This window comes from Microtus ochrogaster, chromosome 15 (assembly GCF_000317375.1).
Source record: "Microtus ochrogaster isolate Prairie Vole_2 chromosome 15, MicOch1.0, whole genome shotgun sequence".
Classification (NCBI taxonomy): domain Eukaryota; kingdom Metazoa; phylum Chordata; class Mammalia; order Rodentia; family Cricetidae; genus Microtus; species Microtus ochrogaster.
Genome location: NC_022017.1, coordinates 17046019 through 17058145, shown reverse-complemented (window position 1 = coordinate 17058145; position 12127 = coordinate 17046019). Strand labels below are relative to the sequence as shown.

Sequence of the window (12127 nt, the reverse complement as noted above, 5' to 3'; positions counted from 1 at the left end):
TATATATATATATATATAGTTGTCTCTGCCTCCCAAGTGCTGGGTTTAAAGACATGCACCACCACTGGCCAGCATCAATTCGAATACTTAATGATAACTTATTGTCATCTACTTGGCAATATTGTCTATGCAACTGCAAAGGTTACTATTCAGTTTCAAATACCAAACTTGAAGCAAAGTTACATTGATCCATATAAGTATCTTATATAGAAACGCTTACCACATGCAAATACGTGTTAGAAAATTAGAGGAAAAAAAAAATCTCTTGTGACTAGGGACCAAAGGTCTCAGGGACCGAACTGACTCCTCAGTCAGAGGTGAGGAGGTGATTTCAGACTGGCAAAGATGCTGTTCTAATTTGCTTCTCTGATGCTGTGACAGACATGGACCCAAGAAACCTGGATAATCTGATAACAGGAACCTGGAGACAGGAACTGAAGCAGAGACCCTGGGGGAACGCTGCTTGGCTTGCCTTGTTCTATAAGGATCACCTGCGGGGCAGGCGCCACCCACCCTGGGCTCAGTCAGACAAGAAGACCAACACCCAGTTGAGCTTTTCTCCTCTCAGATGACTATAGTTTGTGTCAAATTGATTAAAAAATATTTTCACCAGTACAGGTGCTACTAAACTCAGCTTTATTTTGCTAGAAGCAGTACTACATGTAATTCCAATTCAAATTCAAGCCTCAGCAGCATCATATTATTTAAGACAGGGTCTTACTATGTAGCCCTGGCTGGTCGGGAACTTGCTACATAGATCAAACTCACATAGTCTACCTGCCTCTGCCTCTGCCTCTGCCTCTGCCTCTGCCTCTGCCTCTGCCTCTGCCTCTGCCTCTGCCTCTGCCTCTGCCTCTGCCTCGAGTTCGGGAACTAAAGGGTTGAGCCATCTCACTTGGCTGAAAGCATTATTTGCAGCAGGAACTACCCAGGGAATCCTGCCATTACTCTAAGGCTTGCAATTTGTTTTCAACTTAAGGAATAAGGAGTATTTCAGACTTCTCCACACTGTCTGTTTGCAAGCAAGACTGGTTTAGAGTCCCTATCTGGAGTTACACTTATCTAGGGAAGAAATCTTTACTTATTTTGAGAAACAAAAGCTGTGGCTAACATGAGAATCGTGAAAATACTGCCCCGCTTTTTAAAAGTTTATTCATTTTTATTTTATTTGCATTGGTGTTTGGTAATGGGTACAGAATCCCCTGGAACTGGAATTGCAGACATTTGTGTTCTGTAGAATAATATTTTCTTTTTTAAAAAAATATTTATTTATTTACTTATTATGTATACAATATTCTGTCTGTGTGTATGCCTGCAGGCCGAAGAGGATACCAGACCTCATTACAGATGGTTGTGAGCCACCATGTGGTTGCTGGGAATTGAACTCAGGACCTTTGGAAGAGCAGGCAATGCTCTTAACCACTGAGCCATCTCTCCAGCCCCTGCAGAATATTATTTTCACCAAAGATGTGCTTCATTTGTTCATGCTGCAGAATATTACTTTAACTGTGTAAAGTGTGTTACTTTTGTTTACCCTGCATTTGTTTCATGCTGTATCCATGTGCAATGAATCAGGTAAAGACATACTGCATTTGTTTCACCTAGCCTGCCTAAGGCATCTGTTTGGACTAATAAAGTGCTGAATAGCCAGTAGCTAGTCAGGAGAAAGGATAAGCAGGGCTGTGAAGCAGAGAGAATAAATAGGAGAGAGAAAATTGAGAAGAAAGAACCAGAGTAAAGAGGGGAGCCCAAGGGAGACACAAGACAAACAGACACAGTAAGGAGTGAAGGATATACAGAAGAAAGGCAAGTAAAAAGCCCTAAGGCAGAGATAGAGAGACAGGTTAATTTAAGTTAAAAGAGCTAGCCAGAAATAAGCCTAAGGTCGGTAGGCCATTCACAACTAATAAGTCTCTGCATCATGATTTGGGACTTGGTTGGTGGCCTAAAAGAAAAAGCCTGCTTCGTTTGTGAGCTGCCATGTGGGTCCTCTTGAAGAGCAGTCAGTGCTCTTAAACACAAAGCCATCTCTCCAGTTCTACTTCACACCCCAAATTTTAATAACTGTTTCACTGGTGTTATTCTGAGCCGATTTTTTTCTTGATGCTTTTAAAAACCATAGGAAGCCAGGATATTGCTTTTTACAAGAATGTACAATGCTCTCTATAATAAAAAATGCCATATGTACCCTACCTTGGAGCCAACAGGAAGAACCATGAGCACCTTCCTTCCATTGTGGAAAAACTGAAATTCTTCAGTGTGGACAGACCATAAAACTCGAGTGTACTTTTATTTTTGGATACAAACATTTAAAGCATTACTATGATAACACTGAAAACATTCTGAAAACTAAATAACAACAACAACAAAAGCACGAATGACCATCCCCATTTCCACAGATGCTTTGTGAGCTGCTTAGGGGATTGATAAAAGGAAGGCCAGGAAGTTTGTTTTTAAACAGGGTTGTAAAGGTCCCAAAAGGAATATGCAGCTCTCTGATGAGGCATGAATGAGCTGTATAAGTGTTCTAGGCAGGGGTAAGTCAGAGTAGGAATTAAAGGAAAGCCTTACACTGCACAAATTAATGTCTGCTTGTCACGTGCAACAGAAGTGGCAATGGAATGGCTTTAGGAATTAAATTTATAAGTCAATTAAATTGAGTCCATTTTAAATAATTACCAAAAGCACATAAAATGAATTATTTTTGTTAAAATGTAAGATGGGTTTTTATGAGTTTTAATAGTGGGAAGTGATGGGTTGGATAATAAAAACATGTGGGGTAGAAGAAGACACTTATATTTTGAAGTAGCTGTCAGTACTTGGGCAACCTATGGCTAGATGCTTAGTGTGGTTTGCTGATGTGGGATGTCCTTCTATATTTGTGCTGCTTTTATTGGTTAATGAATAATGCTGTTTGGCTAATGGCTTAGCAGAGTAAAGCCAGGTGGGAAAACTGAATAGAGATAGAAAGAGAAAGTAGGCAGAGTCAAGGAGATGCAATGTAGCTGCCTAAGGAGAAAAATGTCAAAATATTACTTGTAAGCCACAGCCTTGCGGTGATACACAGATTAATAGAAATGGGCTAGAGATGGCTCAGAGGTTAGGAGCACTAACTGCACTTCCAGAGGTCCTGAGTTCAATTCCCAGCAACCACATGGTGGCTCACAACCATCTATAAGATTTGGTGCCCTCTTCTGACATGGAAGTAGAACATTGTATATATAATAAACGAATAAATCTTTAAAAAAAAAGAAAGAAATGAGCTAATTTAATATAAGAGCTAGCTAAGAATATATCTAAATCATTGGCCAAACAGCGTTGCATTTAATATAGTTTCTGTGTGATTATTCAAGTCTGGGAGGCTGGAAAGCGAAAGTAGAGTCTCTGTTCACAAAAGGTGCCCAACGTGGGGCATTTTTCCCCACACACTGTTCCCCAGAAACTCATATGTTTGAACACTTGGTCCCCGCTGGTGGCACTGTTTGGGATGTGGAGGCTTTCTGGATAAAGAGGGTAACCGAGATGAGCACTGAGGTTTTGTAGTTCAGCCTCACTTCCTGTCCACACTATGCTCCCTGGTTGCCCATGCAAGTGACCACTCTGCCTTTCTGCCACAATAGACTGTACCCTCCTAGAACTAAGAGCCAAACCACACCCTTTCTTAAGTAGTTCCATCAGGTGTCGTGTTGCAGCAACGTGTACAGTAGCTAACAGTGCTTCAACTTCACCAGCCCTCTACTTTCTCAGATAAAATGATGACAATAACAGCAGAGCTCACAGTAGCGGTATGACATGTGAAGGAATCTTTTACAGTGCTTGACACACTATGCAAATGTACATCAAATCGACTGCTCCCATCTTTTCTCTCCCTTCTTTTCCAAATCCCAAGAACAATAAAGGCTGTCCCGTTGACTTATGCGCCTGCATGCCTGGAGCACAGCATTTCTGGGTTCTCAGAGCAGAGCTCAACAGTCAGAGCTGGAGGCAAGACTCCCAGGGGATTCTTGACACCTGTCATCTTTCCCCTGAGGAACACTATTGCCAAACACTGAAAAAAAATGCATCAGGTATATACTGAATTATTTTCCAATGAGAATGACGAAGAGGAATGGATTTTTGCAAAAGATATCTTTGTAAGTATGTCCACTTTAAAAAAAAAAAGAGAGGGAACTCGTTTAAAACGCTTGACTTCTGATGATAGTGTGTTAATTTTTAATTCAGGGTCTTGCTCAATAGCCCAGACTGGCATCAAACTCATGACTGTTCCTCTGTTTAGTCTTTCCTGTGCTTGCATTACAGGTGTGAGGTATCTCATCCAGCCTCACCAAAAGTGCCATTTCTTCTCTTTTTTTTAACCTTTTACAACCCCGATGTCCACATAAACTGTATAGAAAGATGCCAAGAGTATAAACACAATGGGCACCAGCGAGAAAAGGACCCCTTGTCCCTGCAGAGCCCTGACAAACAAATGCTATATTTCCAGTGTTTTAAGTTTTTTTTCCTTTTTTTGAGATTTTATTTATTAGTTTATGTTTATGAGTGCTTGTCTGCATTTGTGCCCATGGAGGCCAGAGGAGGGCACTGAATTCTTTGGAACAGTATTTACAGATGGTTATGAGTCACCTTGTGGATGTTTGGAATTGAACATGGGTTCTCTGAAAGAGCAACCTGGTGCAGGAAAACTGTCTATATTCTCTCAATTATATTTTAAATAAATGCTGATTGGCCAGTAGCCAGGCAGGAAGTATAGGCGGGACAACCAGACAGGAAGTAGAGGTGGGGCAAAGAGAACAGGAGAATTCTGGGAAGAGGGAAGCTTCCTCCACAGTCCTGTCTAGACACCAAAGAAGCAGGATGTCATCTGCCCCACTGAAAAAGGTAGTGAGCCATGTGGCTAACATATACTAGAATAATGGGTTAATATAAGTTATAAGAGTTAATAAGAAGCCTGAGATAATGGGCCAAAAAGTTTATCATTAATATAGACCTCTGTGTAATTTCTTTGGGGCTTACCAGCTGTGGGACCTGGTGGGAGGACAGAAACCAGGCAGGACAGAAACCCCAAGAAGCAGGCCCTCATGTTACAGCAACCAGTGCTCCTAAGTGCTGAGTCATCTTCTCATGCCCCTCAAATGTTTGTTGTTGCTTTGTGGAGATGGCATCTTGCTATATATAGGCCTTCAACTCCCTTGTCAACCTCCTGAGTGTTGGGATCTACAGGCATACATAATGATTCCTGTCATACCATTTTTTTTTGAGCAGCCATGGAGCCAACTGCCTGCAATCCCAGACCTTGAGAGGTAGAGGCAAAATTCTCAAGACACTGAGACTATCCTTCACTACTCAGAGAGTCAGGAGCCAGTCTGTCTCAAAAACACCTAACATAATATTAATAGTTTCTATCTTGACTCTAGCTGGTGAGGATTTGGAAATGTTACTAAACATTTTGGCCACACAAAGTCTAAGTCATAGCCTTTGTAAAGCATAACTCAGAAATTCAAAGCCTTTCTAAGTACTAAATACTATCTTTTGTATATACAACATATATGTGTTTTCATGTGACTGTGGGCCCATGAAAGCTCATGGGTAGAGGTCAGAAAACAGTCTCTGGTGTCTGTCCTTATTTCCCACTATGAGGCTCTCTTGTTCACAGGGTGTGCTGGGATAGCTGGCTTGCAAGTTTCCAGGGATTTTTCTGTCTCCTCCACCAATCTCATCAGAAAACTGGGATTGTAGGCCATCACTACTATGTCTAGTTTGATTTACAAGAGTTCTGATGATCCAAACTCAATACCCATAATCTACCCACTAAACCATCTTCCTAGCTTCTTCACCCCAAAATACTATTTTAAGAAGTTCTACTTATTTATTTTGACCCAAAACATAAACATAACCTTTAAAGTTTAGGCACGAGTCTGAACACCACACCTATTTCATGCCTGCCTTCCCAGCAAAAGGGACAGTCACTGACCCACACCCAGTGTATCCACTGAGTCCCTGAAGCTCTTATCTGTTCACTGATGACCCCTGGGTTAACACACATGTAAACACATGTTTTTTTCTCTATGTTGAGGAGAAGATGCCCTGACTTCCTCTTATGGGCACTTGTTTTTGCCTTAGTTTTTAGCACAAGGAGGATTTGGGCAGTTGTGTCCACACACATGGAGAGTAACGGGTTCATGAAGATGAAGCTCTAATTTTCATCTTAGAAACAACATTGTTCTACATTTGCTAATGTTTTCAGGAAAGCCAATGAGCTACTAATGTCCATCATTTGAGATAAAGAAGAGACCAAACAGTGCTTGCCAGAAAACAATTGCTTTGGAAACCTCCCCCAAACATTTTTAAATGTTTGAAAATATTTGTTATTTTGCCAAGCATTTATCCTTAAAACTTCAAAGTCAAATTTTATAATCTGTTTAAATGGTTTCCAAATCTTTCAAAGTCAAAGACCTTGCGGTTTCAAAGGTAGGTATTTGTTAAAAAGCCAAAGATTTAACTCCTAAAAATTTAAAGAAGTTAATGGCATCATTTAAGACAAATTTGTAAAATGATTGCCACACTTGATTTTAGACCAGTTTCTTATATGACAAGAGTGCCTACAGATGAGTGTTGCTCCTTTGAGAGATTTCTCCAAATAAATATTTCAATGCTAGAAATTATTAAAATCACATTTTAAATACATCACATGCTCTGACCTGCACTAGGGAGTTGAGCTACACTTTCAAAACTCATCAAAATATTTGAACACTTCTTAACAATTAAGTGGTTAACAAATAATTCAATGACAGAAAATTTCCTTAACTTCATAAAATAAGGCATATTTAGTATTATTCACATGATCCTTTAAAAATTCACATTTGTGTTTCTTTTCTAAATCAAATAATCACATTTTAATTTCTAGAGACGATGTACAAAGAAAGAGAACACACAATGAAAACATGTTAAGAGAAATATACCTACCTCTGAAATGGCAAGGCCCTTGACTTTGAAAGATTTGGAAACCATTTAAACAGACTATAGTGTCTGACTCCTATGATTACGTAGAAGCTAGAATATGGTTTTCTCAACTATCCAAAGCTGACACATATTTTCTATGTTCACCAAGATTACTCCTCTAACTTCCACAAGCAGACTCGGCTGAGGCATTAGAGGGCTTGAAGCAATGTCTTCTGAAAAAAATCTAGTATTTCCAGAGAAGCTTGCACATCTAAAGCATTCACTGGGGAAACAGTAGAAATGCTACAGACACATGGGTATTTTTGCATTCTGCAGCACGTAAATATAAAAAACGTTGGCACTTCCCACTTATGCAGAGGCATGACTTAATTGCTATATGTTCTAAGTTACAACTCCGGTGACATCAAAGGCTACAACCACTCTTCCTTTAGGCTATCTCCTCGCGTTTTTCTGAGGTCATTTGTCTAAAATGTCCAGGATCCAGCTTGGTTTCTTTTACTATTTTCAGAGCACCATAAGTAGATACACAGGGCAATCTGTAAGCTTACCTCTGCTCTCCTTTTGTGAAGCATGGAATCCACATGTACAGAGGAGGCTGTGGCGTTGTGCAGAAACACCCACTGTTTGACAGTAGAACGAGACCCTTCTCAATGTAACCCATGTTATGAAGAAATACATCCTATTGGTTTACGTTTTCTGGAAGGATTTACTGGCAGAATTCCTCTGCTTCCAACTGTAATCTTCATCAGTAATCCTTGGTTTATTCTAACATATCAAGCTCCAAATATTTATGAGTCTTCAATATTATAAATCACTTGACTGTTGCTGCAACTGTAATACCCCATGCCTGTGGCTGCCTTTATTTTACACTCTCACTATTAAATTGTCAAGTCATTGTAGATAGGACTACATCTGGTTGAGTTATAGTGACCACCAGAGGGCCCACTATGTTGTATATATATTACATTTGAGAACAATAAATGTACCATAGAAAGATGTGGCGATAAATATGATAAGCAAATTTCAAATACATTTTACATGTATAACTAGTTAAAAGCAATTTAATATATTTTAAATTTTATTTTAAAAATTGTTCTCCATGGGCAGCAAGAGGTCTCAGTGGGTTAAAGTACTTCTCTCCGAGCCTGATGACCTGAATTTCATCTCTGGTATCTACATGTTATTAGTGAGAACAGATTCCTGCGAGTGGTCCTCTGACATTCGCACGCGTACCATGGATGTACAAAACATACAGACCACACAATAAATAACAAAAATTTTAAAACTACTTATTATGTTTGTACGTTCTTTTTCCAGATTTAAGGACATCATTATTGTAGGTACCTCGGCTGCTCTTTAAAAAGATGACATGAATGACTGCTTTTGGGACTGTTCCCCACACATCACCTTCCTCCTGCGCAGCTGCCGGCTTTGGGGGTGCCATTCTGTCCCGAGCCGCTCCTAGGCTCACCCATAAGTCAGAGCTGCAGAGGCCGTGTTACACAAAACCATGAACACAGCAAGCTGTGGAGTCAGGTGTGTGTGCTCGGACCACCAGCTCACTTCGGAGAGGATTTGGGTAGCATGCATCCTTCTTAGATATTCAATGATTATTTTTTTTTTTTGTCTCTCTATACTCCTTTGACTTTTTCCCCCAAAAAACACTTTGAAGGAAAGCACCAGAGTGAGTGGGTTTTTAAGAGCAAATTTTCAATTCCAAAAAGAACTTCCTAAAGTGTTCTAAGGGAAAGGGTCTTCAAGGAATGGCATTTGCCTTGCTCCCATTGTGCTGGTCTCAACCCCAGAACACAGTATTTACTTATCAGGCATGAGTTCATTTCACATGGTGAACAAAATCATTCTAGGAAAACTACTTAAGCCCTTGGAGAAATACAAGGAAATCAATATTTTAAAAGCATTTTCTCCAGCAGTTCAATTGTGTGAAGTGTGATGATCCTATTAAAGATTGTGCTGGTCACAAACTAACAGTCTGGTTTTAACTGTAATAATAACCCCCCACTACATTTTATTCATTGCTGATAATACATAAAAGGAAAAATGTAAGCATTTCTAGTAGTTTTAAATGAACAAACAGATGATGGTAAATCTTACATATTTACATTGCTATATTAGTTTGTAAGAGTTATCTAGAAAATTGTAGTTACTTATACAAATACTCAGAAAAAAATATGAAAACATTCACTTTCAACAGTTAAATTTTTAATAAGAGACATTAACAGCCTGTTACTTAAGAAAAACAGCACCAAAGACAGGGACCGTTCATTACATTGTAAGGTTTGTCAGTTGCTTAAGACATTTAGGTATGCAAGGGATGAAAATACAGCATACATATACATTTTGCCAAGCACAAACACCACACATGAACGAAGAACGGTTAAGGTACAATCCATTCACATTGGCTTATTACAAAAATGTAGTGATTCAGCTAACAAGCACAGGTTATAATTCATTTATTCCTTTTGTTATTACAAGACAAGATTTCCCAGAACATGAATAAAAGCTAGGGATATCTCCATACTTTTTTCTAAAATATTTTAATAATGATTTTATATACTCCTTTTGTTTTCCTTTAAAATAAAAAGATTTAATGGCACTCATCCATGCGTATGCATATACAGTCCCTTAATTTTCTAACTGAATGAGCAGGGTCTATAGGAATTAATGCTACTCATGAAAGAATACTAATCTAATCTGTTATAAGAGGTATTCTGAAATTTGGCTAATATGTAGCAATACTGAAAGAGGCAAAAAAAAATTATATATATATATACCTGGTTTTGATAACAAAACTTCAGATCCCCTGAGTCCTTTTAATATAAAAGACTAATTGAAAAAATAAATATTCTTCATATAATAACAGAAATCCAGGCACTCTCATGATATATATTTTACACATGCAAATAAATAGGTTTGTAAAAATTCTGGCATAAACATTTATTGAGACTTTTTAAAAACTTCATTTTCAAATTATCAAAATATATAGTTATTACAGATCTCCACTAGTGCAAAGACTAAGATTTCTCGATTAGCTGCTTTTGGAATAGGTGTGTAGTAAATGAGGATTTCTCTTAAGTTCTGTAGTCGCAGGTGCTGTCTGGACCGATTATTTTTATGAGGTTGAAAAGCGGCCTGTACAGAGGACGTAATGGACATCCAAGTTTCTCCCTTAGGATATGAGTGATGTACAAACATGTCCCTGGAATACAGGGTCTGATATATTCCAATACAATACACAGACGTAGGTGGCTTCCATGGTGGACAATTTCAGGAGGTATCAAATGGAAGGTTATGTGAACCTCACACTGAACACTGTAGTTCTAATATTCTATTTCTGCCCTACCCTTAGACACGCTGTTCTGAGTTCATTAAACAGAGCAGGCACTAGCAATGTTTTCTGAGAAATGGCCTGATAGTCAATACTTCAGGCACTGTGGTCCATACAGTCCACTCTGCCACTGTGACAGCAAGGAAAAAAAAAATCATGTAACTGAGCACCAAGGAAATATACCCAAACAGGCAGTGCACTGACCCCTGATGGAAAATCGACCTCAAAATTCTTACAGTTAGGTATTTCAGGATCCATCACAAGGCAGAGACACAGGAAGAAGTTTAAAACTTGTGCACCATAGTCATGCTCCGTGGGAAAACAGCACCACTGGGCTCAAAAACAAAGCCACTACAAGGCCATCAGGGGCTAGATTTCCCCTTAATTTGAACAAAAATGGCTCAGTTTGTGAGTTTAGTTATAAATAGATTACTGTCTCAAATCACCTTTTTATCTGAAAGAAAATATTCATTTACTCATGATCTAAAAAACAAAGGTGATAAAATGCTAATTTTAGTATATTTGTGCATTAATTATACTTCAATCAGATATTTGAAAAATATTGGAGAAAAGAAACCATTAATTAGCACTATCTTTGAGTTCTGTCTATGACTCAAAAAAATGGAAAATTAAAATATTCCTAAACCACAATTAGTCCACACAGTGGAAAAATGAATATTCATAATAAATTACTACATGAGTCATACTTCTCTATAATGTATCTAACAAGCCATGAACAATTTATGTAAGCAAATGCCTTTGTCTTTACTATCTTCACAATTCTAAACCAATCAATTTAACAGCAAGGAAACACATTTTAAAATAATGTTATTTGACTTGGGATCAGTTATTGGATGGTGACAGACAAAAGCCACATACAGTCATAACTCAAACAAGACACAGCCTTAATCTGCCATTATTACAAGTAAAGGGTTAACATTATGCACAAGTCCAATTAATCAGAGATGCAATGAAGGAAAGCATTTCAATTAGTTCAAAATTCACATAGAAAGTAAATACATATAAAACCATTACATACACGTATGTAATTACAGTACTTGAATGAATTCCTACTCAAATTGTTGACTTTAATATACATGCCAGGACAGTCGATGGTCCACTGTTAGAAGCAGTAATCAGATATGAGATAGCATGTGAATTTTCCTACTTACAAAGAGGAAATTCACATAAAAGGAACAAGATAATAAGACTATGATTGCTATCGTACCGATTTCCATGGTCCCCGATACCAGGACACATCACCAGGGCAGGCGTGTACATGACATTGCATCATGCTCGGTGGCTTGGGCAATTCACAGTTCTGTTCCTGTGCCATTTGGCCATTGGGAAACTGGCATATGACAAATCTTGATTTTATTCCTCCTCCACATGTTTGTGTGCACTGAAAATAAAAACAGGAAAGTTTACACCCAATAAACATCAAAGAGAATATTATATTTTTTCCATCTTCTTCTTCTGAGACAAAGTCTCCTATAATCCAGGCTGATCTGGGATTCTCTCTGTGACTATGTAGGGTGACCTTGAACTCCTGACCCTCTTGCCCCCACTTACAGGTGTACAGCACACTCAGTTTATGTGGTCCTGGGGGTCACAGTCACAGTTTCATGCACACTGACTGGGTGAGCACTCTGGCAACTAAAGTTTATATTTATTCATCCAAAATTTAAATATTATCTGCAATGCTAGAGCTTAAAGTATATTTTAAAGGAACTTGAAACATTTTAGTTGCCAGCTAAAGTATCCCTTTAAAGAATGATTTTTCAAATTCCTTTTGAAGAGAAATTATGTGCTAAAGTCATT

The 12127-nt window shown here is 38.4% G+C and overlaps 1 protein-coding gene across 1 annotated transcript in view; it reads right to left on the bottom strand.

Moving 5' to 3' along the window:
- Positions 1–12127, bottom strand: part of Adamts20 (ADAM metallopeptidase with thrombospondin type 1 motif 20) — a 120255-nt gene that overhangs the window by 32909 nt on the left and 75219 nt on the right. Inside the window, exon 28 of the mRNA XM_005354301.2 lies at positions 11535–11708. Coding sequence (XP_005354358.1) covers positions 11535–11708 — 174 coding nt within the window. The remainder of the gene's footprint in view (positions 1–11534; positions 11709–12127) is intronic.